At 32.3% G+C, this 13,702-nt stretch overlaps 1 protein-coding gene across 8 annotated transcripts in view; it reads left to right on the top strand.

Annotated features, from left to right (window-relative positions):
- Positions 1-13,702, top strand: part of LOC143251207 (uncharacterized) — a 456,539-nt gene that overhangs the window by 34,112 nt on the left and 408,725 nt on the right. The window contains exon 1 of one of the 8 annotated variants that reach the window (XM_076502638.1): positions 1,651-1,813. The exons of the other annotated variants lie outside the window; for them this stretch is intronic. Coding sequence (XP_076358753.1) covers positions 1,809-1,813 — 5 coding nt within the window. The 5' untranslated portion in view covers positions 1,651-1,808. Of the gene's footprint in view, positions 1-1,650; positions 1,814-13,702 lie in introns of those variants that run through there. 8 annotated transcript variants of the gene reach the window in all.

Genomic DNA, 13,702 nt, shown 5'->3' with positions numbered 1-13,702 from the left:
TAATGTGACGGTCAATCCCACTATTGATTGGTAAAAGAGGAGCCCAAGAGTTGGCGGTAGGTGGTTATGACTAGCTGCCTTCCCTCTAGTCTTACACTGCTAAACTAAGGACGGCTGACGCACATATACCTCTTGTAGCTTTGCGCAACATTCAGAAACAAAAAACAAACCACTAACAAGCTACATAAAAGGTTTTTACATCACTGTTAAAGCGTAAAGAACACCAGTAGCTAGATAGATAAAGACACGAGGATAAAACCTATTTGAATTTCCAGTTTTCAGTCGTTACACCGTGGACCAAACACCTGGAAATAGTTTAAACACGTTTTATTGTCTTATTAATCATAAACTGAATTTTAAATCTCAAATTTCTGAATAGAACATAAAATCAAGAGTACGTTTGTTATTAATGCGTTTATAAATATGTATGATCCATTCCAACGATCACTAAATGACTTCGAAACTAATTGAACACACCATTGATTAAAGATTTGGTTAACAACGAGCTTCGATCCACACTAAACTGATATAGAACAGCAATGTTGTTGGGGCTTTAGTTACTATTGTTGTCACATTACAAAATGATCAATATTCCGTGTTGCCTGATCCAAAACTTGGCGTTATGGATTTCTAATTCATCACCATCAGACATTTTTGTAATTAGAACTGAAGGGTATTCTCTCTGTGTGTAGAAAGTTCTGATAGCTCTCCATTTACTCTTTTACGTGTGTGTCGGAAGGGGGGGGGGTGGAATAGCCAAGATGTGTACTGAGAACCAACTTAGCATATTCCGACCCTCGGTGCAGAAAACAGTCACGTGATCAGCTCATGAATACAGTCCAATATGTTCAACGACATACTGTATGCATAAACATGTATTGAATTTCATCTCTCGAGATCCATATAACGTAACTCAGTTTTGGGAGGTCGAAGTGCTTCTCCGAAACCATGTTTGTCTTCATTGGAACTTTGCTTCTAGGGTGTTGGATAAACGTTGTATTATTATTATTACTATTAAACTAACAAAGGTTATTAAAAGTGCAATGGTAAGAAAGAAACGGTGCATGCGGGTATGGTTCTTTCTCTTTACGAGAACCTGAAAATATGCTAGATTTTTCTACGAAGAAATCCTAAATGACAGAAATATAAAAAAAACATCTCTTCGAAAAACGTGGACCTCCAGTGGCACAGCTTTATGTCTTCGGATATACAACACTAGAAACTAAGTTTCGATACCCGTGATGAACAGAACACAATAGCCCGTTGTGTAGCTTTGTCTCAACTGCAAACAATAAACCAAAGTCGCGCGAGCAAATCGTGTCCACCAATACATAGCATGAACTCATATTATTAGATAATTCTCTCATTAACGTTATCCTATTAATGAAGGTGGTGATATAGTCAACAAATGGTATTATTAGCCAGCCTCTTCTGAGTAACTTAGAGAGACGTTTGTCACCCCCAAATATAATTATTAAACCCTTACAAACTATTATTCAACTTATTTAAATACACAAACGTACATATATGATTAATATAGCATGTCACAGGTCACGCCCACTTACTTAATTAGAATATTATTCGTTTGGAATACTCATAAATCAAGGTGTAGAAATAAGTTCAACGAATGCTTTCTAGAGCTATAGCATTGGTGTATACTAATTACCGAAAGATAAGAAAAAATAGGATATTACAAGGCTAAGTTAGGAAATGAACTGAATATATTAAAAGTGCTTACTAACTATAAGGTCACGCAAATCAATCAGAAAGCGTTACAGTTGGTCAGTGTTTTCAGTTGACTTCATTACATGGGGTAAGTCTCTTTTCCGATTTTAAGCTAAACATACCTAAATATTAACAAACCAGCTATCAATGGTATAGAAATCAGAATATATCATTTGACATTAAGGTTTACTAGAAAAATAAAGAGTTGAAGGATCAGGAGATCATACGAAACGTGTATTATTGACATCAAAAGACATCTTCAGTTTACGTATGTACATATTGAACGTTTACATGAGGCTGGGTAATATTACCCTGGTTATATGTTTATAGCTGTTATAAATCCACGTGTTTGTTACTCACTTCCAATGCATGTTCTATGTTTACACTTACTAAAAATCTACTCGAGTACGCTGTATTCTAACAGTACATGAGATATGTTTTCAGATATTGTAAGTCTATGAGATTACGCCTTTTATTGCATAATATTACATGCATTCATTACTCTGTTTATTAGAATACACTATATACTAACAGTAAATGTTACATTCTTTATCTATTGTAAGTCTATTTGAGTACGCTGTATACTGACATGTTACATGTTTTAACCATTGTAAATGTATTAGAGTACATTGTTTATTGACAATAGATGTTACGTGTTTTAGCTATTATAAGTGAATTATAGTACACTATATACTAACAGTACGTGTTACATGTTTTAGATACTGTAATACTATTTGAGTACGCTTTATACTAAGAGCACGTGTTATAAATATTGTAAGTGTATTAGAACACACTGTTTACTGACGTTACATGTTTTAGCTATTGTAAATCTAAGTGTTCTTCTGAAAGTAATAAAATGGAAGTGGCTGTGAAATAACTTATTTTTAAACCGTTTTCACTCACGTCCCTGTTGTAGCAATATTTACTTAAAGGTTCATCTATCACCTATCAGTAACAATACAAATAATGTCACACAGAAGCTAGAACACACAAGATGACATCATCGTTTCATAAAATCACGTGCATTATTACATACATGGGAAAAAATAATAACAAAAATAAATACTTGGTTTTAACCATTCACAAACAGCCTACGTGTCTATTTAGAATAATTTACTCTTAAGTTATTAAAAAATATATTCCGGGTTTATACGTGAACGGATAAACAATGTGGCTCTGTTAACAAATCGAAAACTATGATAATCAGGAATTAATATAATGAATAATAATAACACGTGTGTTGTATTATACTGAACGTTGGTTATTTAATAATAGCACGTGTGTTGTATTATACTGAACGTTGGTTATTTAGTAATAACACGTGTTGTATTATACTGAACGATGGCTATTTAATAATAACACGTGTGTTGTATTATACTGAACGTTGGTTATTTAATAATAACACGTGTTGTGTTAGACTGAACGTTGGTTATTTAATAATAACACGTGTTGTATTATACTGAATGATGGCTATTTAATAATAGCACGTGTGTTGTATTATACTGAACGATGGTTACTTAATAATAATAATAAAAATACATGTGTTGTATTAGACTGAACTTTGGTTATTTAATAATAATAACAATAATACATGTGTTGTATTGGACTGAACGTTGGTTATTTAATAACAGCACGTGTGTTGTATTATACTGAACGTTGGTTATTTAATAATAACACGTGTTGTATTATACTGAACGTTGGTTATTTAATAATAACACATGTGTTGTGTTAGACTGAACGATGGTTATTTAATAATAACACTTGTGTTGTGTTAGACTGAACGTTGGTTATTTAATAATAACACGTGTTGTATTATACTGAACGTTGGTTATTTAATAATAACACATGTGTTGTATTATACTGAACGATGGCTATTTAATAATAATAATAAAAATACATGTGTTGTATTAGACTGAACGTTGGTTATTTAATAATAACACTTGTGTTGTATTATACTGAACGATGGCTATTTAATAATAATAAAAAAAATACATGTGTTGTATTATACTGATCGTTGGTTATTTAATAATAAGACGTGTTGTGTTAGACTGAACGTTGGTTATTTAATAATAATAATAAAAATACATGTGTTGTATTATACTGAACGTTGGTTATTTAATAATAAGACGTGTTGTGTTAGACTGAACGTTGGTTATTTAATAATAATAATAAAAATACATGTGTTGTATTATACTGAACGTTGGTTATTTAATAATAAGACATGTTGTGTTAGACTGAACGTTGGTTATTTAATAATAATAATAAAAATACGTGTGTTGTATTAGATTGAACGTTGGTTATTTAATAATAATAACAATAATACATGTGTTGTATTGGACTGAACGTTGGTTATTTTATAATAATAATACGTGTGTTGTATTATACTGAACGTTGGTTATTTAATAATAACACTTGTGTTGTATTATACTGAACGATGGCTATTTAATAATAACACATGTGTTGTATTATACTGAACGATGGCTATTTAATAATAATAAAAAAATACATGTGTTGTATTATACTGATCGTTGGTTATTTAATAATAAGACGTGTTGTGTTAGACTGAACGTTGGTTATTTAATAATAATAATAAAAATACATGTGTTGTATTATACTGAACGTTGGTTATTTAATAATAAGACGTGTTGTATTATACTGAACGTTGGTTATTTAATAATAACACTTGTGTTGTATTATACTGAACGATGGCTATTTAATAATAACACATGTGTTGTATTATACTGAACGATGGCTATTTAATAATAATAATAAAAATACATGTGTTGTATTATACTGAACGATGGCTATTTAATAATAACACATGTGTTGTATTATACTGAACGATGGCTATTTAATAATAATAATAAAAATACATGTGTTGTATTAGACTGAACGTTGGTTATTTAATAATAACACTTGTGTTGTATTATACTGAACGATGGCTATTTAATAATAATAAAAAAATACATGTGTTGTATTATACTGATCGTTGGTTATTTAATAATAAGACGTGTTGTGTTAGACTGAACGTTGGTTATTTAATAATAATAATAAAAATACATGTGTTGTATTATACTGAACGTTGGTTATTTAATAATAAGACGTGTTGTGTTAGACTGAACGTTGGTTATTTAATAATAATAATAAAAATACATGTGTTGTATTATACTGAACGTTGGTTATTTAATAATAAGACATGTTGTGTTAGACTGAACGTTGGTTATTTAATAATAATAATAAAAATACGTGTGTTGTATTAGATTGAACGTTGGTTATTTAATAATAATAACAATAATACATGTGTTGTATTGGACTGAACGTTGGTTATTTTATAATAATAATACGTGTGTTGTATTATACTGAACGTTGGTTATTTAATAATAACACTTGTGTTGTATTATACTGAACGATGGCTATTTAATAATAACACATGTGTTGTATTATACTGAACGATGGCTATTTAATAATAATAATAAAAATACATGTGTTGTATTAGACTGAACGTTGGTTATTTAATAATAACACATGTGTTGTACTATACTGAACGTTGGTTATTTAATAATAACGCATGTGTTGTATTATAATGAACGTTGGTTACTTAATAATAACACATGTGTTGTATCAGACTGAACGTTAGTTATTTAATAATAATTATACATGTGTATTATTAGACTGAACGTTAGCTAATTAATAATAATACGTGTTGATATTTAATCACATAAACACGTTTCTTGTAATTCGCACTGTGTTCAACCAGGAATGGAACCTCCATCTCTGCCTCTTAACTATCGCATTATTTGTTTCACCTTCGCTTGTTTGTTTATGGAACAGTCTAATTCTGTGAAATTACAACCTAAAATGAATTGCCTGGAGTGGACACACCATCTTGCCCATTGTGTTTCTGTTGTAACAAATATCCTCATATTTCAGAATGTATACTAACATGTATAATATCAAAAGACACATCACCATGTCTCGTTAAAGTATCTCGGTTTATATCTTACTTAAGAAACGAATTTAGCTGTTTTGTTTACTGGTGTTCTTCAGGTTGTCCACGACAAAGGAGTTTCACAGAAATACATCGCCATCTGTCGAAAAATACTCTCAAAACTGTTGATCGATTTCTTCAATGAATACAACACGATTTACAATTTCACACTAGTCTTCTGAAGTGAATATCGTAAAATGTGCTCAGTATAGGTTTGATATTTGTAATACATAGCAGATAACAATGAGTATGAAACAGACGTGATTTCAGTGAAAATATCACAGGGGACTTTCTGAATACAATTACATGAAAATAAAACTGAGGTTACATTTACTAAACTTTAGAGTCAAAAACAGAGACGAGAGAAAGAGAAACCACTGACAGTGAACTACAAAAAGCGTCCTTACATGTCAGAGAAGGTCACGGTATGTTCTGGTAAAGTATTGTGGTCTTCTCTTTGAAAGAGCTGTTTACCATACATGACGAACCAAACAGCAGCAGGGGATCCTCCAACCTCTGACACAACACAACCACTTCCATCTTCCCATAAACTTTCTCGGTTCATTTTTCTTTGTTTTCACTTCGTATGATATGGATTAGGATGTATTATTTTACATTAATATAAAGATGTCTGAAGTTTAACTCTAAATCCTAGGTAGGACTATGTTGTCTTACTCCAAACTCATTTGGACTTTTATGTTCTGTTACTTCAAACGGTTTTCGATTTTTATGTTCTGTCACTCCAAACTCATTTGGACTTTTATGTTCTGTTACTTCAAACGCTTTTCGATTTTTATGTTGTGTTACGCAAAACGTCTTTGAATATTTATGATGCGTTACTCCAAAGTTCTCTAGATTTTTGTGTTCTGTTACTCCAAACTTCAGAATTTTATGTTGCATTATGTAAAACTTTTTGAAACTTTCTTTTGTAAGTCGTACTATGAGAAAGCTCAATATGGCAATATTAGAATTTCTTTGTTTCAAAATATCATTCGAGAACTACAAGTCACCATTCTTTATGCTGACAACAAACTGAAAAATATTCCAATTTTAACTGTCAGTTGCTTTCCTTCACCCTACGATTGTCATGTTTCTGAATAAAAATACTTTTCTAAAACGCCTCAAACACGAGCTCGACGTGGCCGAGTTAATAGCTTGCCTACACTGTGAAGCGGAGAATTCATGGCTCGTAACATGTTGCTACATAAACGCTCTATGTTCTTTGAGCACACGAAACCTTGGAAACATTAAAAAATGAGGAAAATTTTTAACATAAATAAACTTGTAAATATTAAATAATAAAGGTAATTTTAAACTAGAAGCGTCCAATAAACCTTATAAATAATTCAACAGGTAAATTTGCAGCCTAATATAGTCCAATCGACCTCGTAAATATTAAACAGCAGTTCAGACGGAACCTTAAAGAAAACAAAATGGCTACGAAACCATTCGAACGTTGGTCTACAGATGAAGGAATCCAAAAACGTGCAGACGACGTCGTAGACATTAAATAACAGTTTCAATAATCATGAATTTTCCTTTAGCCTTAGAGTAGGAAAAAAAAAACATCCTTAAAAGTGGATGTTAAATAACAAAAATACATTTAATAACACTACCCGAGCAACCATTTTGTAGTGTATGGGTATTTTTCATTACTACTTTTGCAAGCAGCTCAACTTTAAACAATCAGTTAATATATGGTTTCTCGCTGACTTAAGTAATTCGATTTGAAGTTATAGATAAGACACTGATGTTAAAACAAAAAAAAATAGTTTCAATATAGCCTATTTATAAATTTGTATGTTCGGTCGTTTCTTTCGATAGGTTTTCCGATAGTTGAGTATATTGAAGTTCCAGGGAAATAGATATCGAATACCCATGGGAAATAACATTCCCATCTGATAAGGTATCGAAGCGAACATACAAGTATAAACCAATTTGGAAGGAAATTGTATGTTTTACAAAGTCAAAATTTTTGTGCCTATGTGTTTATGACGGAAAAACTCTCCAAATAAGTCCAACCATTCTCTGTCGCTCGTGACATCAAAGAACAAATTATCCTGCTCTCACACAGAGAAGACATGTTTAATTTGAAACATGCTGCACTCACACAGAGAAGATATGTTTAATTTGAAACACGCTGCTCTCACACAGAGAAGATATGTTTAATTTTAAACATGCTGCACTCACACACAAAAGATATGTCTACTTTGAAACATGCTGCTCTCACACAGAGAAGATATGTTTAATTTGAAACACACTGCTCTCACACAGAGAAGATATGTTTAATTTTAAACATGCTGCACTCACACACAAAAGATATGTCTAATTTGAAGCACACTGATCTCACACAAAGAAATGTTTAATTTCAAACATACTGCTCTCACACGAAGAAGATATGTTTAAAATATAAACATGCTGCTCTTACACAAAGAAATGTTTAATTTCAAACATAATGCTCTTAATCGAAGAAGATATGTTTAATTTGAAACATGCTGCTTTCACCCCGAAAATATATGTTTAATTTGAAACACCCTGCTCTCACACAGAGAAGATATGTTTAATTTGAAACACGCTGCTCTCACACGAAGAAGATATGTTTAATTTCAAACATGCTGCTTTCACACGAAGAAGATATGTTTAAAATATAAACATGCTGCTCTTACACAAAGAAATGTTTAATTTCAAACATAATGCTCTTAATCGAAGAAGATATGTTTAATTTGAAACATGCTGCTTTCACCCCGAAAATATATGTTTAATTTGAAACATGCTGCTCTCACACAGAGAAGATATGTTTAATTTGAAACACCCTGCTCTCACACAGAGAAGATATGTTTAATTTGAAACATGCTGCTCTCACACCGAGAAGATATGTTTAATTTGAAACACCCTGCTCTCACACAGAGAAGATATGTTTAATTTGAAACATGCTGCTCTCACACCGAGAAGATATGTTTAATTTGAAACATGCTGCTCTCACACCGAGAAGATATGTTTAATTTGAAACCTAAAAGTTTTCTTATTTAACTTCAGTCAGAAATTAGTTTTTTTCTTATTTTTAGGTGGAATGTATTTGACAAATAAGAAGCATAATAACCTTTGTGATTTCTCTTTAACACCCGACTTTTCTATTCGCACCAATCACAGCGACATTTTATGTCACATAAAGTAACTAAGCATATATTAGAAAAATGAATTATTTCGAATACGCTGATATTCACTTGTGTTGTACAAGCTAATATGAGTTGAGTTATAACTCGGGTACTAAGTGAAGTGGTATAAGAGTTGATATGAGTTGAGTTATAACTCGGGTACTAAGTAAAGTGGTATAGGAGTTGATATTAGTTATAATTCAGGTACTAATTAAAGTGGTATAGGAGTTGAAATGAGTTGATATAACTCAGTTACTAAGTAAAGTGGTATAGGAGTTGATATAACTCGGGTACTAAATAAAGTGGTATAGGAGTTGATATGAGTTGATATAACTCGCATACTAAGTGAAGTGGTATAGGAGGAAATGATATGAGTTATAATTCAGGTACTAAGTAAACTGGTATAGGAGTTGGTATGAGTTAAGTTATAACTCAGGTACTGAGTAAAGTGGCATAAGAGTTGATATGAGTTAAATTATAACTCAGGTACTGAGTAAAGTGGTATAGGAGTTGATATGAGTTAAGTTATAACTCAGGTACTGAGTAAAGTGGTATAGGAGTTGATATGAGTCAAATTATAATTCAGGTACTGAGTAAAGTGGTATAGGAGTTGATATGAGTTAAGTTATAACTCAGGTACTAAGTAAAGTGGTATAGGAGTTGATATGAGTTAAGTTATAACTCAGGTACTAAGTAAAGTGGTATAGGAGTTGATATGAGTTAAGTTATAACTCAGGTACCAAGTATTTAACAACTCATATTAAAGTATGTTTCACTGCAGAGTCTGACGTAGAAACAAACGTTTTTACATCCAGAATATAAAAAATTATATTTAATCACATCTCTGGTCGCTGAATTCTGATGTTCTGTGTAATTAGATCTGGGATGTATTGTTATACTCGCTGAATAACGTCTGATTGTTTACTATCAAAACTACACGTACTACAACTGTTGATATAAAAATAAATGTATTAATCTAGCTTTTTATGATATCAAAAACAAGGAGAAAAACAGTCCACAAATACAAGTCTGTGTGTAAACAAAATACTTTAGCTGTTAAATAGGTTACAACAATAATGTGTTACAAGCCTGTGTGTAAATAAAATACTTTAGCTGTTAAATAGGTTACAACAATAGTGTGTTACAAGCCTGTGTGTAAACAAAATACTTTAGCTGTTAAATAGATTACAACAATAATGTGTTACAAGCCTGTGTGTAAACAAAATACTTTAGCTGTTAAATAGGTTACAACAATAGTGTGTTACAAGCCTGTGTGTAAACAAAATACTTTAGCTGTTGAATAGGTTACAACAATAATGTGTTACAAGCCTGTGTGTAAACAAATTACTTTAGCTGTTAAATAGGTTACAACAATAATGTGTTACAAGCCTGAGCGTAAACAAAATACTTTAGCTGTTAAATAGACTAAAACAATAATGTGTAATAATATTCAAAATTCCATATTATGGCTCTAACGAGATATATAAGTTCTAAAAACACTTCTCTCAGGTTCTAAAGTCCATTGTGTAGTAATTTTATTTTGTTAAGAGCAAACTGCATGGTTGCACGCATTTCTCTATAAGGCTATTTGTTCCTTGGTAAGGTAAGCCTATGAAATACTGTAAATACTACTACTATTATCTAATTATAGACATTTCATCATCATGTTTTAGAACGTATCATGCTTTTTGATAAAAGGTTTGGTACTTTGAAACTGGAAAAAAAAGGTTATTGTTTTATATCCAACTATACGACTGAAAATACACAAACAAGTAGTTTAAAACAGAAACAAAACTAGTTTTAAAACTTGTTTTAATGAAACTGTGATTAGGATGTGTGTTATCATTTCTTACCGTGATACTGCACTGTAATAATAATTATATATTTATACAGAAAGTAAGTGGGAATATGTCTAATAGACATTGCATCCTACGTCCAATAAATTTCGCTTTACGTAAGATAAAGAAGGCGGTATTACGGTGTTTCGAATGGAAGAACAGCTACAAGAGTGAAGTCTCATATAACGATTATCTTTCTTATAGTTTGATAAAACGTACGTTTACGGTAAGCAGTGAACTTGAGACAACACATTGTACCATAGAATTATATGTACATTATATAGTAGAGATTATCACTATGTAACAACACACAGTACTATAGAATGATATAGTAGAGATTAACACTATGTAACAACACACAGTACTATAGAATGATATAGTAGAGAATAACACTATGTAACAACACACAGTACTATAGAATGATATAGTAGAGATTAACACTATGTGACAACACATAGTACTATAGAATGATATAGTAGAGATCAACCCTATGTAACAACACACAGAACCATAGAATGATATAGTAGAGAACAACACTATGTAACAACACACAGAACCATAGAATGATATAGTGGAGATTAACACTACAGTTACGACAGAAAGTGTTCATACCCCTACGTTCTGAGTAGTTTTTTCCTCATAACTTAGAAAGTATCACGATTAGGATAATGAAAGTATGGAATATTATACTAACACATATCTACATAATTTTGTATGTAAATTGAACGACAAATAAACTGTTTATAAACAAATAACTAAACACAGGAGGGGCAGAAAGTGTTTGTACGTTTACTTTAATGGTCAGTTGTGTAACCTTTCAGGTGAATTACTTGGCACAATCTCTCCTCATAGCCCTCCATGATCGTTTAACAGTACTCGACTGGTATTTTCTTCCATTCTTCTCTACAGAAGGCTTCCAACTCTTGTAAGTTTTTCGAATGACGCTGATGAACCCTGGTCTTCAACTCATGCCAAATGTTTTCAATTGGGTTGAGATCGGATGACTGCGATGACCACTCCAGAACGCTTATATGGTTCCTCTGCAACCAGGATTGCACATATTTCAATGTGTGCTTAGGGTCATTGTAGTGCTGGAATATCCAACGACGCCCAAGCCACAAGTTCCGATCATCATTCTTGATACAAATGCCTAATATACCAACGTACTCTTCTTTTTTCATGATTCCGTTGACGCGGTGAAGGCTGCCTACACCAGAAGAGCTGAAGGAACCCCATAGCATGATCGAGCCGTGTTTCGTGCAAAGTACATAATACAGACTAAGGTGTACTGGGTTTTCTCGTAATGTTTTTTCCAGCTACTACAGAGCCACCACACAAACCCCAACATTTTCTCTGTACTTCTCGATTAAAAATTCGACGACTCACTCCTACATATCACAGGAACAGTAAACACCACTCATAGAACAATGTGTATTACAAACGTGATAAGCTTACGGAGTAACAAGCGAGGCTAAGCCTAGCTCATCTACTGCGAACTCTCTCTTCATGAATGGGTGTTTTGTTAAAAACATACTTGTTCCACTGGAGGTAACCTTGGAGCTTTTCATATTAGGTGTCTGTATATATTCCCCTTAACCTTGTTTCACCAACTGTCAGCCCACCTTGGTGTAATAAATATCTCACTTTTTCTCCTAGCCTAGAACGATTTTTTAGTCATTTGATAACAAAGAAATACTTCAGTTCGAATTTTATTCTAAAAAAAGGAACATATTGCAAACCTTATATAACGTTTTCAGGTCACATTTATGATTTGAATAACAAACTCGGTTACTGTAATGTTGGTGTTACGGTGTATGATTCTCACGTTACATTTATTGCACTTTATCTTTGATAATCGAGAGCGAAGAAAACATGACAAAGTTTCAGCTAAAGTTTATAAATTAATTATCGTATTATTTACTTCAAAAACACATTGGTGAATACAAATTATTAATATCTAACATTATTTATATCTAACCTAGCTATGAATCAGTAGGTATTGTTTAAAACAAGGGAATAGCAGACAAGCAGTTGGTGTCATGAAACACAGATCAAGTAACAGACAATCTGCTAATGATATACAAGATAATAGAATAGCAGCCAAGCAGTTGGTATGGTGAAACACAGATGAAGTAACAGACAATCTGTTGGTGATATATAAGATAATGGAATAGCAGCCAAGCAGTAGGTGTGGTGAAACACAAATGAAGTAGCAGACAATCTGTTAATGATATATAAGATAAATGAATAGCAGCCAAGCAATTGGTGTGGTGAAAGACAGATGAGGATAACAGACAATCTGTTAATGATATATAAGATAATGGAATAGCAGCCAAGCAGTTGATGTGGAGAAACACAGATGAACTAACAATCTGATGGTGATATATAAAATAATGGTATAGCAGCCAAGCAGTTGGTGTGGTAAAACACAGATGAAGTAACAGACAATCTGTTAATGATATATAAGATAATGGTATAGCAGCCAAGCAGTTGGTGTGGTGAAACACAGATCAAGTAACAGACAATCTGTTAATGATATATAAGATAATGGACTAGCAGCCAAGCAGTTGGTGTTGTGAAACACAGATGAAGTAACAGACAATTTGTTGGTGATATATAAGATAATGGAATAGCTGCCAAGCAGTTGGTGTGGTGAAACACAGATCAAGTAACAGACAATCTGTTAATGCTATATAAGATAATGGAATAGCAGGCAAGCAGTTGGTGTGGTGAAACACAGATCAAGTAACAGACAATCTGTTGGTGATATATAAGATAATGGAATAGCAGCCAAGCAGTTGAGGTGGTGAAACACAGATGATAAAACAATCCGTTGGTGATATATAAGATAATGGAATAGCAGCCAAGCAGTTGGTGTGGTGAAACACAGATGAAGTAACAGACAATCTGTTAATTATATATAAGATAATGGAATAGCAGCCAAGCAGTTGGTGTGGTGAAACACAGATAAAGTAACAGACAATCTGTTAAAGATA

Source organism: Tachypleus tridentatus, chromosome 5, assembly GCF_004210375.1.
Source record: "Tachypleus tridentatus isolate NWPU-2018 chromosome 5, ASM421037v1, whole genome shotgun sequence".
Lineage (NCBI taxonomy): Eukaryota > Metazoa > Arthropoda > Merostomata > Xiphosura > Limulidae > Tachypleus > Tachypleus tridentatus.
The sequence above is the reverse complement of the archived record's forward strand: the minus strand, read 5'-3'. Positions and strand labels throughout refer to the sequence as shown.